This window comes from Rhyacophila brunnea, unplaced genomic scaffold, assembly GCF_057557595.1.
Source record: "Rhyacophila brunnea isolate RB1 unplaced genomic scaffold, BYU_Rbru_1.0 scaffold_2, whole genome shotgun sequence".
Taxonomy (NCBI): domain Eukaryota; kingdom Metazoa; phylum Arthropoda; class Insecta; order Trichoptera; family Rhyacophilidae; genus Rhyacophila; species Rhyacophila brunnea.
This window is the reverse complement of record NW_028232859.1, coordinates 28731628-28749047: the sequence shown is the minus strand read 5'-3', so window position 1 is coordinate 28749047 and position 17420 is coordinate 28731628. Positions and strand designations below refer to the sequence as shown.

At 30.7% G+C, this 17420-nt stretch overlaps 1 protein-coding gene across 2 annotated transcripts in view; it reads right to left on the bottom strand.

Moving 5' to 3' along the window:
• Window positions 1-17420, bottom strand: part of wry (delta and Notch-like EGF repeat containing weary) — a 252245-nt gene that overhangs the window by 14998 nt on the left and 219827 nt on the right. The window contains exons 8-10 of one of the 2 annotated variants that reach the window (XM_085946683.1): window positions 6423-6574; window positions 5350-5472; window positions 18-120 (exon numbers count right to left, since the gene is read on the bottom strand). In XM_085946683.1, the coding sequence (XP_085802809.1) occupies window positions 18-120; window positions 5350-5472; window positions 6423-6574 (378 nt within the window). The remainder of the gene's footprint in view (window positions 1-17; window positions 121-5349; window positions 5473-6422; window positions 6575-17420) is intronic. The other variant, XM_085946684.1, reaches the window with a different exon arrangement.

Genomic DNA, 17420 nt, shown 5'->3' with positions numbered 1-17420 from the left:
CAAATAGTCTGTCTTACCTTCGCAAGTTTTCCCTGTGTAGCCGGCTCGGCATGCACAATAGAAGGAGTCGACGCTGCTCCAACATGTGCCCCCGTTGGCGCACGGATTTGTGTTGCACGTCTGAGGGGGAGAAAGGAAATTGATTAATAATATTTTGTGACATCCCCCCTGCTGACACCACCGCGAGCCAATTCATTTTTCAAAATCTTTCCAGAGATTGATTACCGCCATTGAGGCTTGGTCGGAATTTATTTTACGAGACGTCTAAAAAGTTCGATCGTCGCCAATTTTTTTTATTATCGCGATCAGTTTTCGTGAAATATGAATATCTGTCTGTTTTACGTCGCTGATAGTTGAAGGTTGTTTGAAAGAGAATATGGAATAAAGAGATAATGAGCTGAATATTTTCTATGTAAACAATAGTGTTGAATACTTATAATGACATCGTTATTATCTAAGATTCGTCAGAAAATAATAAAACGGATATTAGATTTCATAAAACATCGCAGTAATCTATAACTATAATGATTCAATTGTATAACTTAAAGATATATAACATAAAGCAATAAATTATCACTGTCAATTCAAAGGAAATATTACGTAGGTAAAGATATCAAAAAATAATTAATTGTATCTAAATCTAAACAAATAACAATTGGCAGGTGACTTAAAAAAGTTGTTAATATCTTATTGTAAAAGGAAAATGTTCAATTAGCAACTCAGTAAAATTACATAAAACGTCACCGAAAATGGCGCACGCTGGTCTAATGTACGTCTTTGTACGGATTCTAGTATAATATATTGTAAGTTTGGAAAACACTGTAACTTAATCAAATAATTAAAAAAGTAAAAAAATATGGCGTTTATTTCTCACAAAAAGTGCAACTTTATATGTTACAATGATAATAATTACTATACGCTATCGTACAATAGATAAATCTTCTCAAACGTAATTCAGTTACCACTCTTATTTTCAAGAGATTTGTTTTTGCGTGACCGCCCTCCGAGAAAAATTTATCGTTTTCCCAGGAAATGCAATAACACTGCAGCTATGCTCCCACATCACTACATTTTGTACGTTTCGTAAGCTAGTATGTTACTAAAATTCCATTACGGTGAAATAACCTCACCAAATGCAACTATAGTTATTATGTTACATGAAGTCATATGATGGAAGACACAAAATATTATTGAAGTTATTTTTTACGCAATTATAGACATCCCACTATATTGTAACGAAAAACCGTGACAACCGATATGAACATAAAAAAAACACATACCTTTACCTACGGTATACCTTCAATCACTAACCTTTTGGTTGTAATTCATTGACGCCGTGGCATATGTGGTTTTAAAAAAAACAACTAAACAACAAAACAAAAATCGACGATTAATAGATTGTAATACATCATGCATTCGAAGCATCAAAGACAAACATATTTGGTACATACTATTGACTATTTTATCTTTTAGATACAATTATTATAGAATGTTACAATAACTGTTGAACTATTAAGTAATTTTGTATGTAGATAACCTCAACTCGTTGTACGCGGACGACACGGCTGCCGTGTCCCCGTTAAACGGCCATTAGATGTAATTAGCATGATATTTAAATGTGGTAATTAAAAATGAATCAAAAGGTACGCAGTGATTGTGTTGGAGGAATTAATAATGGTGGGATCGACGACCATGATTACTCATTTTTATCGGCAATCATAGACAAGTTATATTTACTTATAGTATGTATATAACTGAAAAAAAACAAACATGCAACTGTATATAGGTATATATATTAACTAAACGATCGTAAAATTACATTATTAATAAGTATCGAGGAATATCCCAGGCAATTCTACCCACACCCACAAGATTAATAAAATTTATCAAACATTATGCTAAGCCTATTCAATTTCTCAAACGTTGGAAAGTTTTAACATTGTGTAATGAAATTTCATATAGATTTTATATTTTAAATTTAATAAAATTCTATCGTTGACTAGGACGAAACTCTTATAAATTATTTGAAATGCAATGTATTTTAAGTCGGTGCCCTTAGTCGGTAGTATTAATTTTTTTAAATATCATTGGTTTACATTATTGAAATAATGTCTTTGTCTTTAGAATATTATTTTTTAGATATAGTTAAACAATTCATATACAATGCATCGATGATGATACAGCATTATTATTATCTTCTCTTACGGATGAAAACCAATGACAATGAGAAAAAAGGTTCAAAATTCATTTAATGAATCACATTATATTCAAATTACTACCAAAAAAAGTTAATATATTCTTTAATTTTAATAATATCATATATTACAAAATAATACTATCGACTGAGAGTGTTAAATGACAATGTTATTTATATCCAAATTAATAAAAGCTTTATAAAATTAAATTAACAATTTTAACAAAATTTGTTTTTTCTGTAGGTTCCTTCCTACCTACACTGAATATTACAAGTATGAATGATTACCGATGCTCTTTTAAAATATAATATACGAGTAACATAATGTTACTTCCACAATGGTTTATGTTTAATGTATTAACATTAACAAACTTAAATATCTGTAAGTTGTATCATCATCATTCGGAGTCGATCCACTGCTAGATGAAGACCTTCCCTAGCTCTTTACATAATTCTTATTACCTAGTTCTTTGCTACCATCTACATCTACCGAGCTTTATGGATTCATCTATTCAGCGGGTTTTAGGGTGCCCTTGTGGTGGTTTAGTGCCATTTGAGTACAACTTTATCACGGCATTTTGTCCATTGGTTGTTGCGTCATCGTGTACTATTGTCTGCTATTTTATCCTGTGTTTATTTTGTAATCTTTTTGCGTTATGCTCAACATGCATTTCTCTGTGATACGTTGTGCTACTCTAAACTTTTGAATTTCTCTCACATGTCCACCTGGTCACGGGAGTTTACTTTTGAAGAAACTATTCAGGCGCCCAAATGCACCGCGTGCTAGTTTGGTTCTGCGAGCAACTAGTCATACATACCACTGTAAATTGACATTAATTTGTTGCCGAGACGTTGTTTTTTATTCATTTGATTTAAGCGCTATTGATAAGGATCACTTTTGTTTCATCAAAGAAGTTTATCATTACTTTTGTCTTCGAAACATTATCTTTAAATCTGCTTTGCAGTTTTCATTTGACATTTCCTGCAATCTGTCAATTATATACATACTATTATAATATTTAGGTATCTATATATACCCGAAGGTTTCAAAATACGAAACACAAATTGCTAAATCCGATGTTATGGGAAAAAAATTCGAAACTTCTCAGTGAATATTATTTGTTTTGAATACTACCTAATATTATTTATTTGCTTATAATTCGCAATATAAATAAATTATAAATGTTACTCAATATTTTAGAGATTTTTTTTAAATTCTCTGGAATGTTCATGACTTTTTTATATTAAACATAATATGTATGTAATATGAAATCGAATAAATAAAAATGCCGGCTTAATATTGAGCAAATGTCATAACGGCAGGCTATTTGGAAGTCGACATAGGTTTGTTGAAAGATAAACAAAATGAAAAACAAAAAAAAATAGATATACCTAAGCCTTTCCGAATGTTCAACTGCTCTCAGTAACAGTAACATATGCGAAGGGTAAATTTCCCTTGAGTAAAATACCTATGGTACACAAATTGATTTGCATAGTCATTTGATGGTATAAAGAGTTGTATAGGATTAAAAATGTATGTTATTTAAATTCAAGTCAACAAACGTTACATGTTTAATAAAGTTACAGGCGGTCTGTTTTTTTAATCAAAAAACTTTTATTAATAATGTAATATATTATGTATCATAACATCGTGTATATTTTAAATAAACCAATATATATATATTATAATGTAAATAATTAATACTTACTTCTCCATTAATTTTCAAATATGTTTCCAAGCAAGACTTTTTTATTGAATGCAGCATCTGTGTCATTCAAAAATTCCGTACCAATTTTACATTACATGAATGAGCCCACTGAATGTAAACTATTCTAGTCATTTGTCAATCACATTTTCTCGTTTCAGCTATGCAACGAAAACTATTGAAGCACAAAGAAACTTTGATACTGGACTGTGAAAAAGCTCAACAAGTAAATTGTGCTTTGCGACAGGCGAAGAAACCAGGCAGCGTCGCCTCGTTATCATAAAATATTTTCCCATGTTGTGATTTTTTTATTCAAAAAAAAAAATGTATTAATTAAATATTGTACATGTGTCATTAACTCACGATTCACTACTGAATGAAGACCTCTCCTTGCTGTCTCCACTCAAATTTATCCGTATTCTATTATTGCCTCGTATTTTCGCTGAATTTTATTATTTCATCGATCCGGATCTTTGCCTCCATATAGGTATTTGAATATCTCTTGGGTACCTCCCACTAGCTGATGAGATTTATCCAACGATGATCTGTTCTTAGAGCAATGTAATCTAGTTATCTTCACTTTAAGACCTTCACACTAATTTGTATTACGTTTAAAACTTTTGTTTGTACCCATACTCGTTTATTTATTATTAGATCACTGTTCGTTATGGGCGTGGATGTAACATGGGTACTTACGGAACATCTTGAATTTTCTTTCAGACAATCTCAATCTTACTTTATAGTATTTGTTACTCACTGTATTATTTACCTTGTAACTATTTTTTTGTATATTTTTAAAATGTGAAATATTGAACATATTATTAAAATAAAAAATAAGAATATGTAATACTTATTCCCCATTATAATGATCAAGATAAATGTTTCATTTGCTTCAAAATGTGATTCTCAATTGATACAAGCACATACAGCTATTTATTCTAACAAATTCAGAAATGTATAAGATATAATTTAAGGGATATTACTACTTAAATCCGATATTTTAAGAACTTCTCTGTTGAATTAAATATATATATATATATCTAGCTTTGCTTAAAATGTATATTTTTTTTTGACTTTTCATTCAGAATTTTCATTTCAAGTGGACAAATCCGGTCCTGATCATTAATAAATTATGTGGAATAAGTACTATACAATATTCCACTAAGAATTGACAGTGAATACCAAATAAAGTGAGTATTCTACTTACAATGTGTAATATTCAAAATCTGTTAAAATAATCGACGGCCCTCGTAATCCACTATACAATGCACTGGTTTTTCATTCGGGGACTCCGGGTTTAGTTAGCGGAGGGTCTCAATTATCATTTTCTCAAAGCCTGAGTGTTTATTTGATTATATCACTTCTATTACTCTACACTACTGTCGTTGGTCTTATGACTTGTTGCAGTTTTTTTTTTTTAATGCAAACATAAATAAAATAGCAACTTACCGCAGAAGCTGGCATGAGGCAATCAGGGCCCGCGTAGCCTCTCGGACACTCACAGGAGTAATTATTGCCTCTGTCTATACAATAGTGGTGTGAACTGCACGGGTTTGGAGAGCACAGATCCACCTATGAAACGAAAAAACCACCAATACAAATAATTGTCAATACAAATGATTATCTACTTTGACATATTAAGACGGTGACGCACCTGGGAGCTATGGTAGTAACACGGCATTACAAGTGATGACCTCGCATATCCCTGTGTTTGTCGAAAAACTGACAAGGAAGAGCTTGTCCAGATGGCGCATATCTCACCGCGCTTTACGTGCAAGTAACAAATATGTGGTGCAATGCAAAACAAAAAGCGTGAGCGCGGGTAGAAAAACTGACAACTCAATCATAACACACGTCTTCTTTGAGTTCGTGATATACTGGCAAGCTATATTCTTAGAAGTGTACAATCTATGTGACATTTTATTTTTGAATGGACATAAAAAACGTTGCCTCGAACGGCGAAGCGGTCGATATCACAGGCTTCTCGAAGCGCAACACGCGCGTACTCGAGAGTCTGGCGTGTCATTACGTGCGAGTCAAATTGCGACATCTGGACAAGCTCTTACTCGTCTCGGCTGATGCTCGAATGTATATACGTACTAAATATTACCTAATATTAGGGGCACCAAATAATAATATATTATGTATTGTGTATCAACAAAAAAAAACGTTTTTACCTACTAGAGAAATCTTTTATGGATTGCAGAAGTGAATATTTAAAAAAAGGAATGCCCAGTAGTGTGCTGACATTTCAAAGGTGCGCCTGATTAAATAAATGAGTGGAAATCTCCGTGGAAAGAAATGATCTACCTTTTGACATCTGAAAGGTATTGAATAAGCTAAGAGTCAGTGTTCCAAGATGTAAGACAAATCTTAAGAAGTGGGGCCTTCTTAACCAGTAACATTTATCAAATTTGTGTAGTGAGCAGTAATTTATCGGGGTGATATTATGTAATGGAGAAAATACACATACATGTTCAATAGCTTAATGCTTATAATCAATACTAACGGAGTTTACTAACATCACTTACTTTGATGTGACACCGCTTCCCGGTGAAACCGCGACCACACGTGCAGGTGTATGCCCCCACGTGGTCGGTGCAGGTACCTCCGTTTATGCAAGGCGATGACTCGCACTCGTTATATTCGTATTCACAGTGCTGGCCAGCGAAACCTAAACAAAAAGAAAAACCATGTTGATTTTTGTGAAACTTTTGGACTTTTCAGGTTTTCAAATATATAATATTGCGATTACTAATATCATAATATACTCGTATGATGACATCAATGATGAGGATTGATTCATTGTTATATGCGGCTTTTTGTACTTTTCGTGATTCCTAGTTCTTAGTTCTTTCATCGCCATTTCTCCATTCACATTACATATTATTGATTAGTAATGCATTTTTATTCAATGGAGTTATATTCAAAAATAATTCGAGGAGTTTCAGGGCCTCATGTTACGATATTGTTAAAATTTATAAAATATTTAATTTATCCCAGTCTCCTAAATTAAGTATTTTTAATATTCCATAAATAAAATGGTTCACAAATAAAGCAATCAAATATTAAATTAATCATTATGATAATATATAATTTTTATAATCCCTATTTAGATGTAAATTAGGTAGACAGACAAAAAGATGGACATCACAATATTCAAACGCTTTGAACTACTATGTTAAAATTTGATATCAATAATTTCCGTTAAGGCTATTATATACTTCAGCTGAGGCATGGTCTAAAACGATCGTGACTACGCGACGACCAGATTGTGCAAACGAGGCGTGACGAACAAAACATAATTTGTCATAAAAATTCAACATGTGTCCATTTAATGTTATGTTTATTGTTATTTAAGTAATAATAATAATATATTTGATAAATAATATGATATATAATATGATATGATATCACATATAATATGATAAGTAATAATAATATTATTGATAATAATATACATTGACATGTTTTATTTTTCGAGTAAATACGTAACATTTTTTAGTCATCTTTACACGATTTAAGAATTAATTCCTCCGTCGCCATCACAAAACAAATTAACGTACTCACAGGTCGACTATCGTTCTCCGACTAGCAACGCATGCAAAATTACGTCCCACCAATTGCTGAAAATTATTTGCCGTTTCACTGTATGTTTTTAACGAATAATATAATGTATCAAAACTAATTATTGTCTCATTTTATTTATTTAACATTTATTTTAAATGGTAATTTATTAAGGTATTAAATAATTTAAGCTTTCCCGACGAAAGAATATGCAACAATATTTAATATCGAAGGTGTGAGTTATACATTACATTTATTGTACTCTGTTTTATTACATCCTTTTATAAAAAAGTTGACTCATTAAAAGTTACATGCTATAAACGAAAGTTAGTCAATTATTCATGATAATGCGATATTTTACAATGAAACTGCTTCAGAACTCGCATTGACCTTTTTTATCTTTGATACAATACACATACCATATCTTTTACCAATTCATATCATGGCTTTGAAAATATTTCTCGATAATTTAAGGTAAAATTTACAGGTGACCTCTAGAGATTTATAATACTTTGCTCACGCCGTAAGTCAATTGTATACAACAGGTGCGTCGTAAAGCCTGTAATATAGCCTCCATAGAAAGACTCCCTTGGGAAGATCGCGGTCGTTAAATTTCCAATAGAATATTAAAAAAAAACAACTTCACATCGTTACTGACTACGAAGATACAGAATTTATGTTGTAAATAATTGAATTTATTTCAAACTGGGTATAAAAATATACTTAATGCAATTTATACTTCGATAAAAAATTCAAATATCAGCATTAAATATACATTATAAAGGAAGCGTATAGTATATTCTTTGTTTTTTTTGTGTAAAAAAACCAATTCAATCGAATTATATAATTAATTTTTCGTTGATTGTTAATGATAGAGGAAAATTGTTAACGGAAATGTTTTGTCACGCTTAATAACGGCCGACATGCGCCGCGTAAATCAAAATGGAGATTTATGGTATTTTCAGAGCATGATCCTGGACATTCTTTAAACGTTGTAGATAATCTATTCATATATAAAGCCTTATTATCCCTAATATTTATTTTAAACATTTGATGACTGCATAAAGTATTTTTATTACATAACATAGTATTCTTTTAAACCTCTCGATCTAATGTTTTAGAATATAGTCATATTTTTAGTACCATGTGCAGTGTTAAGATTTTTTAGGTTTATAATTTTTAAACGCATTTATAAAACCATTAGTAAAATTAACGTTAACATTATAATTATAGTGAAATATTTGCGATAAAAAATTATATTGATAATCTCTGTGATTCCAAATTTGACAAGAATTAGCCATTTTATTATTCAATAAAATGGGTACGATTAACACATTTGAAGACAATTATAAAGATACTGATTATAAACTATGTCTTTGAACATTCAAATGTGATAAACATCTTACGAATAATGATTGTTTTATAATAATTACTGACCTAAGAATAAGGTAGTATTTTTTTGAAATACGCCATTTTTAGTGGCATTTCCCAGTGGTTAAGCTACAACATATGGCCGTAGCCATAAGTTAACAAACGATAAATGAAGTAGGGAGTAAGATCATATTAACGCGCTTGTTTGAACATGCTCTGAAAATAACATACATTCTCCATTTTGACCTACGCGGTGCACGTGGGCCCGAGTCGAACTAGTACAACTGTATGAACATTTTTTCAAATATTTCGAAGCACGTTATTACATGTCTTTAATCTATTATGATAAATAGCCATAATAGATTAAAAAATAAGCAATACAGTTATTATTATGATTTGTTCTTCACTTATATTACTTTTACTTGACCATTGACAATATAATAAAAATGAAATTGGTCTTATTTTATTATCGAAAAATGTGTAAACGTAGTAAAGCTATAACTTTGTTAACTTTGCATGGAATTGTTATTTCATTAATTTTTATATTTTAATAATTTTAAGTATATACTTACTAGTAATGATTACTCGTCGAAATATGTCTTAATTTTCAATATGTAATCAAACTCTACTGAAGAATAATCGTAAACTATACATTATTTAACGATAATATATTAGTATGTTCCTTTTATCCATTTTCAGAGATCAATTATTATTATTGTTAACTTCTTCTGCATTATCCTTTCGACTTAATAAAGTATTCTTCTTTATTCAAAAGGTAAAGAAATTTCTTCGATATCTCAATAGAGAAGTCAATTAGATTCCTAAAATGCGTAATTTTATTGTGCGATAAGTACCCGAATGAATTGAGATAAAACCTTTGTATTAATAATTCTTTTATCTTCAAAAGATAAAATTAAAATAGGTGATAATTTTTATTTTTAAACATAGATAAGATTCTGGCCAATTCCATGAAATGTTTACAATATTTTGATTGCAAAGATAATACGTCATTTTCATTTCCAATAAAATATTTAATTACAAAAATGCCCTAAGTAATACATAATTATATAATATTACGTTTTAGATGGTATAGCGAGAATATTTTTTAAATGAATAACTGATAATAAAAATTGCTAGATCATTTAAGTGAACTACTGAAGAATTGTAAAATAGCTAATCTTTGTGAAAAAAAAAATGTTTTATCGAAATTTATAAAAATGCCTATCTGTATATACGAAAATATTATATTCCTAATACCATTGAAGGTGTTACGTTACATACATACAGTTATATTTGATTGGAAAATAAAAATATCCATCCATCGCATTGTGTATTATATTTTATGGTATATCAGTATTATCCTATTTCATATTTCATTATTGTGCGAGAATTTCGGTTAGGCACACTACTCCACTTTATCCGTCGTATTCTATGAGCACGGGGCACACAATACATTGGTAGCTTTCATCGTCCATTGTCCAGGCAATCAGGTATTTTCCTCTAAATCGATTGGACCTTTCCTCTTTGTGCCAGCGGACGGAGCTCACAAAAGGATTTCCTTCGCACACGTGATCGCTTAGGAATAAAGATTGGAAGGGCTTTTCTTTTGATTTCCTCCCCCCGTCATATTATTATTGACTGCGGCGCTATTCGAGCCGACAACTGGGGATTTTGCTTGTAGATTAATGAGCAGCAATCAAGGTAAATGCTGTTGACAAAAATAATGCACTGTGTCTGGCGAAGTCGTTCATTCAGTGCGTTCATTCTTCCGCCTTCAAGACTTTATGTACTTATTATAATAAACTTTATTTTTTTAAAAAGCTTTTAACCAAGTTCAATGAGTCATTTAAGGGTGGGAATCTCATATTATAAGTCATAAATAAAAAAAATGGTATGTTAGAATATGAATGTTCGGTAAAGTTTGTAATATATTTTTCTATTTTTATCATTCAATGGTTATTTTTTTATAACATTAGAAAGTTTATTTCAATGACGACTTCATTCTAAGAATTGAGAATAAAGATATTCATTTAATTTCTTAAAACATTTATGGCAAAAGCTATTTTCCAACGTATTTTTTATATCAACACGCATATTATTATAAAATTTTTAATGCAATGTTTGCTAAACATTATATTATAGTGAAATAAATTCAATAAAACTTTGTTTAGGTTTTATTTAGGTTTTAATTTACTGGTAATTATGGAAACATCTAAATAGTTTACGATCAGTATTATGGTATCACCGAGTACCTAATTATAAGTTATTAAATAAGTATCATTAAGTTAGTTAAGTAGGTAGGTACCTACATGCTTTTAAATCCAATTCCATGTGTATTTAGTTACATATTATGGTAAACATTAGAAATTTTAAATTCAAAATGATCATTACATGAAAAAGGAAAGAATTAATATAAGCAGTATTATAAAAACAGTAAGTATAAAAAGATTGTAAACACAAAAATACATGAAATCACGCCGATTTAAATAAGTAGGCAGTATTTTAATAATTTATAAACCAACACGTTATTTATACACATAATTTTTAATATTAGTAATAGGTAAGCATAACTGATTTTATAATATAGGACAAATGAAACGGCAGTTAGTAGGATCTATATACTAAAAAAATTAAATAAATATGGGTTTATATTAATTTATCAAAAATAAACAAATTTATATAATTAGTTCGATTTATATCTGCAGTGTGTATGTGATTATAAGATTTGAATAGCAGTTTAAACGAATTGGTTATTTTGTTATGGCTGTACACTATTTAGTAAAATGCACACTTACATGACTTCATATATCATTTTCTTGAATATCATAAGAAATTTATTGAATATATATCGAGAAAATATTGCTTTTTATCAACTGATAATGGATGTGAATAGGTACATAAATCCGACTTAACGAAATCAATTTTATTTATAAGTTCATAATGTCTGTGAATATTTGTGATTTACGAGAGACATAATGGCTATTTTATGCTGCGATTTGTCATTTCTGCCGGCGATGGGTACAGATCGAGAATTGAATGTGCGATAAATTATTTTTAATCATACTCGTGCACACTTCCCATGGAATCGAATTCACAGATTCGCGAAATGAAAATCACACAAAAAGGGTAAATTAACATGTCACCAAGAGCATATATGGGCTTAGCACAATAAATTTATTCTTAACACGCTTTTTTATTATGTTGAATAATATGTATTAATTTAAAAGTTTCATGGTAAACCAACATGTAAGAATACTAAAGAAATGATATTATTCATCCAAAATTATTTGTTGTATTCCACATGACGCACAAATAAATGTAGAACAGTACCAAATATAGAAATGGTATAGCATTAAAAATATATGTTATTTTTAATACTGAATATGCTATAAATATTCTAGTATAGCGTATATTTGAATCAACCTTTTCTTTAACCCCAAGTCTATTCGGCCATGAGCACGCAGCAGTGACTCATAGACATTTGAGATGGATCAGTGCTATTCACATATTCAACAGTGTAACACAAAAAGTGAATTTCAAAGTGTAGACAACATTAAGACGAGGTGCAACTTTTAATAATTTTACATATTTTTCCGTAACAAGTTCGAATATATATCCTAAGCATATGAGTTGGTTCTACAAGAGCTATCGTTCTCCTGCACCCTTTTTCCCGTGATCGTAAATATACAGTCAATTTACTCTTTTCAAAATAATTGTAATCACAGGTTAACCTTATCACTGCCAGCCAAGTTTTACTTAGGTGGACACTTGTAGGCCAGGTATTTTTGGAATAAAATAAATCCCTTAAAAATATGAAATAAGAACAGAATGATAAATATTTGTGAAAACTTACCAAATCAACATGTTTTTTTGAGTTTATCGTGAATATTTTCACACCAAAATGATAAATATTGTTTAAAAAATATACACAAATATAATATGTTCAAAAGTTATGGTGTTTACAAGAACGCACTAATTCATAGCCTGACGCGGCATACATGGTTTGAGGAGTTACTCGGCTCTGGCAGTGATCAGGTTATAAATATATACCTATAAGCATAATAAAAACTCAATATCTACTCATGTAATCAAAAACTATCTGTTTAGATTTTAAATCATTGTTTTGACGTAATTCAACTCATGTTTTATGATGACATTTACACAATATAATAATAAATTAGGTAGGTACCTACATTGATATTTACAACATGATATATTAATCTAGCTCTGTGAACAAATTGGAAACGGAGACATTACTGATAATATAACATGTTGGACAGCTGGATCGATAAACAGATATGAGAGGAATATTCTGCGACGAATATACGTACCTACTGGTGAGTGAATGTTGGGTGTAATGAATCAGGCGTAATAAAAATTACGGCGAATATACCAGAATTTAAAACATTATACCTTCATATAATACCTGAAACTGAATTGGCAATATCCAGCACATACCGTATGCACACTCGCCTGAAAATCGCCTTTGTTGGTAACCACCAGTCGGAAGGCTATAGATGTGTTGAGATTAAGAAACGAAAAGTTTTGCAAGACTTCTTCACTATATCGATGACTGGAGAGTGAACGTGGACGATTGCTCCAGCTGGGGGAAACTGGTAGAGGCTCTATTTAAAATATATAAACCATGGTTTCCCAAACTATGGGTCGCGACCCACCAGTGGGTCGCGAGCGAATATTGAGCAGGCCTTCGCTACTGTATACATGAATTTAAAAAAATAGAAAGTGATAAATTTGATATTTCATTCAGTTATTTATAATTCTTTAAAATTGAAATAAACTTAAGTTACGGAAAATATTGTGATAAAATAATAATAATTTGAATTGCCAATGCACTACAGATGGCTTGATTCGTTGCGTTGGATTTGTAACCCATTTCAAGACAACTTACCAACTAGTATCTCAACAAAAGCAAGTGAAGAACTCATTGATTTATCAGAAGATACGTCACTGAAAAATAGTTTCAATCGTAAACAGTTAACGAAATTCTGGCTCTCAGTTGCTGATAATTATCCTTGCCTGTTCGATGAAGCTATAAAAATCTTCCTCCTCTTTACTACCTTATATCTATCTGAGGTCAGATTTTTGGCTATGGTTAACATTAAAACTAAATACCGAAATAAATTGGATATATCAAACTCACTGCGATTAAAAGTAACTAAAGTTGAAGTTGATGCTAAAACCGTAATGAAGAAAAATAAGAAACAAATACATCCTTCCCATTGAAATAACTTTGTAAAAAAAACCTTGCAGGTGTAGGTATTTAAGTAATATTTTTTTTTATTTAAGTTGTGTTTCTTATTTCAACAGTCTTTCATTCATATTGATAACACTTATAAAAAATATTTTTTTTTATTTCAATTATAACAAATAAGACAGCATTAAGTAGTTCCACGACTCGCCACTAGGGAATCTGAGCATTACCAATATTTATACCCTCTTTTCTCTAAGATAGCTAGAGGTGGGTCCCAAGATTGGAAATTTTTGTTAGATGGGTCGGGGCCCAGTCAACTTTGCGAACCACTGATATAAACGTATACCGATGATCAATATAATACATATTATTGTATAATATTAGCGAGAAAGGGGCGACATATAATCTTTTCAGTCTTAGAAAACAACTATAATAATTGGCGGGATTACATTTTATCAATGTCACGCATGCGAGAGACTCCTAGAGTTATTAAAAAAGGTTCGATTGGATACTTGGCTAACGGCTGAAGAGTACGCATGTCATAATGTAGACTTGGCTGCCTCTCCCGGTACTGCAAAAACTGACAGAAGATTTAAACAAAAATTAACCAAATCATGATTAAGTCACTAATTAACCCGTTCATAACAATTCGTGAGTTTGTTCCACGTTCTCGCGTTGTGATTTTTGTCGTTCAACAGTGTGTTGAATGGCAACTGAAATTATATTGATAATAATTAGTGGCAACTACATTTTAACAAATTTGATCAACTTGCAAGTTGAATCGAAAGCAGATAAGGTTCTTTCTCCTTTTAGTCGTTTAACATTCAACTGGTCATCCAGACAATAATAAAAATCAACATCACATCGCTTGCATTGTGTACCACTATTTTAGTTTATAAACGACGTTTTTTATGCTTTTAAGCAATATTTTCTTTCGTTTATCACTTTAAATATCATAAATTACGGAGATACACGAATTAACAATATTTTGATAACCATCGGTTCAATTTAAATCAATACGTGGGAATATTATCTATATATCTTGTTCAGTATTTAATATATAACATAAAGTTGAACGACAAAACGTCGCTATAAGATTGGTTTGTCAAATATCCGTTTTTGTCAAAATCGACCTTTTGATGCAGAATGATTTTTTGTATCTATATGGACCAGAACCATCATTTTCTTTAAATTGCTTTGTAATGAATACAGCATTCATATGCTGTAAAATAACAATTTAAATACGTCCATGTATTTAAATATAGGATAATCACATTTGTTTTTCATCTCCTGGACATTTGCCATTTGGTCTATTCGACAAACCAATCCTACAGCGACGAAAAATCACCACGTGAGAATGCGGCATAAGCTTAACCGATTCATTATAATGATAGTGGCAATATCTGATAGTAATAATATATTCTCCTAAATAGAAATTATTAGAATTATATTTCATACCATACAAAACTATTTGAGACTTATTTCTATGGATGGTCTTCAAGGCTTCAAACAAGCACCATTGGTAGAAGAAAAAATGTGTATTCTGTCTGGCTCCGTTTGTGTTTTTATTCCATCACTAATAATCTGCCATCCACTGCAGTATTCAATGTGTATGTTATATCTAAAGATTCCTTCATAATTAATAGACATTCTTTAGAGTATGGCTTCTATACGGCGTTGAGGCAAAATGATTTTGAGTGTCCGGCAAATGTGAGAGGGGAGAGGGTGCGGGAGTCGACGGTCCAGTAATCCGATTAGGCGATTATGATGGTTACAGAGCTGTCGATTACACTCGCCGATCCAATAATACCTAACAAGCCTAACTGTTTCAGCTGTAGTACATTGTTTCTCGAGCAGGAAAAATTCTACCCTGCCCGTACACGGGATTAGCGCTAATAATTGAGTTACGAGTCGTATTGTGAATTGCATTGCCACAATTCAATTATATACAGATTATATTTCCTCGCTTTTAGTACCGCAGTAGTTTCCCACGAAATTAATGAAAGAAAATTTAGCATTATTTTTAAATGATCGCTACTGTATCGCAGTATGTTTGTCATAATTATGTACAGTACTGCATTTCTGAACAGTGTTCAATTTAAAATGCTACTTTTCACACAATAATATAATATTAATTTACACAAATTAATTGTATTAGTCAACAGCTATTTTAACTATAAAATCATATTATTCTAGCAGGCGTAGAATTTACTAATATTAATATTAATCTCTGGCGATATCGGAGAGCTGAAGTGGGTGAGATGAGTAGTCTGTCTCGGGCCTTATGATTCCGATTACTATTTTTTATTATTTCTGTGAGCGTAAAAGAGTAAGAAACATTATTTACTGTAATAACATACTGAAAACAATTACAATTTTTCTACAATCAATGAGTCAAAAACGACTAAATAGGGTGGCGAAATTACGCGTACCTTCGGTTATTCAGAATTAATCACTGGTGTGAAATCGTGAAACGTTTTTATATTTTAATAAATAATATTAAATATGGTGAAAAAATTTTATATTTCTCATTTATATTTTTTTAGTGGGGAGGCTCAAAATACTAGTTACCCCGGGATTTTTTTTGAATGTTTGTGATTATTATATTTAAAAAATAATTTTAACAAGTAAATGTTATTTCAATTTATAATACCCAATATCAATTGATATACGAGTAGCATACAATTTTCAAATATTTACTTTACCATTCATTGTGGAAATTCTGTGAACACTCTTTCATACTGAAGACTGTAAGAGTTCCCTAAACTCTGCTGGCGACACACTACTAGCTATATGTATGTATAAAATCAATCATTTTTTATAAACATTACAAACGTGTCGCAATTGAAAATGTTGATTATAAAAACATTGAAAATAGCTCTATATTTAATACTGAACACACTTATATAATAATTATAATATTGATACGTACTATGCACATAATATAATATATATAACTGAAGTAGTGGAGGAAAAGAAAATAAAGGATACATATTATACAAAAAGTTATTAGAAATAATCCGTTAAGTTATCAAGGCCGTAAAAGTAATTATCTAGTATTGCCATTTTTTAACCGAATGTGGTTTTACATATTATTAGAAGGAAAACTTGAACAATTCAAAACCAATGGTATATTAATAATAATCGGGATTAAGTAGTACCTACTTATAGCAATATTTTCTCATTAGTCCTGATAGTTACCTGCGATATAACGGTTGAGAAATTATGATCTAGTTGTCCATATTATTATGCCTTGACGTCGAGCAGAAATGGTGATTTAATGGTAAATATTATTTGTGTAGCGACGAATTAATTACTAGCCCAATTAAATTAAAGATACTACTAAGAGTATTATCTCTGACAAAATTAG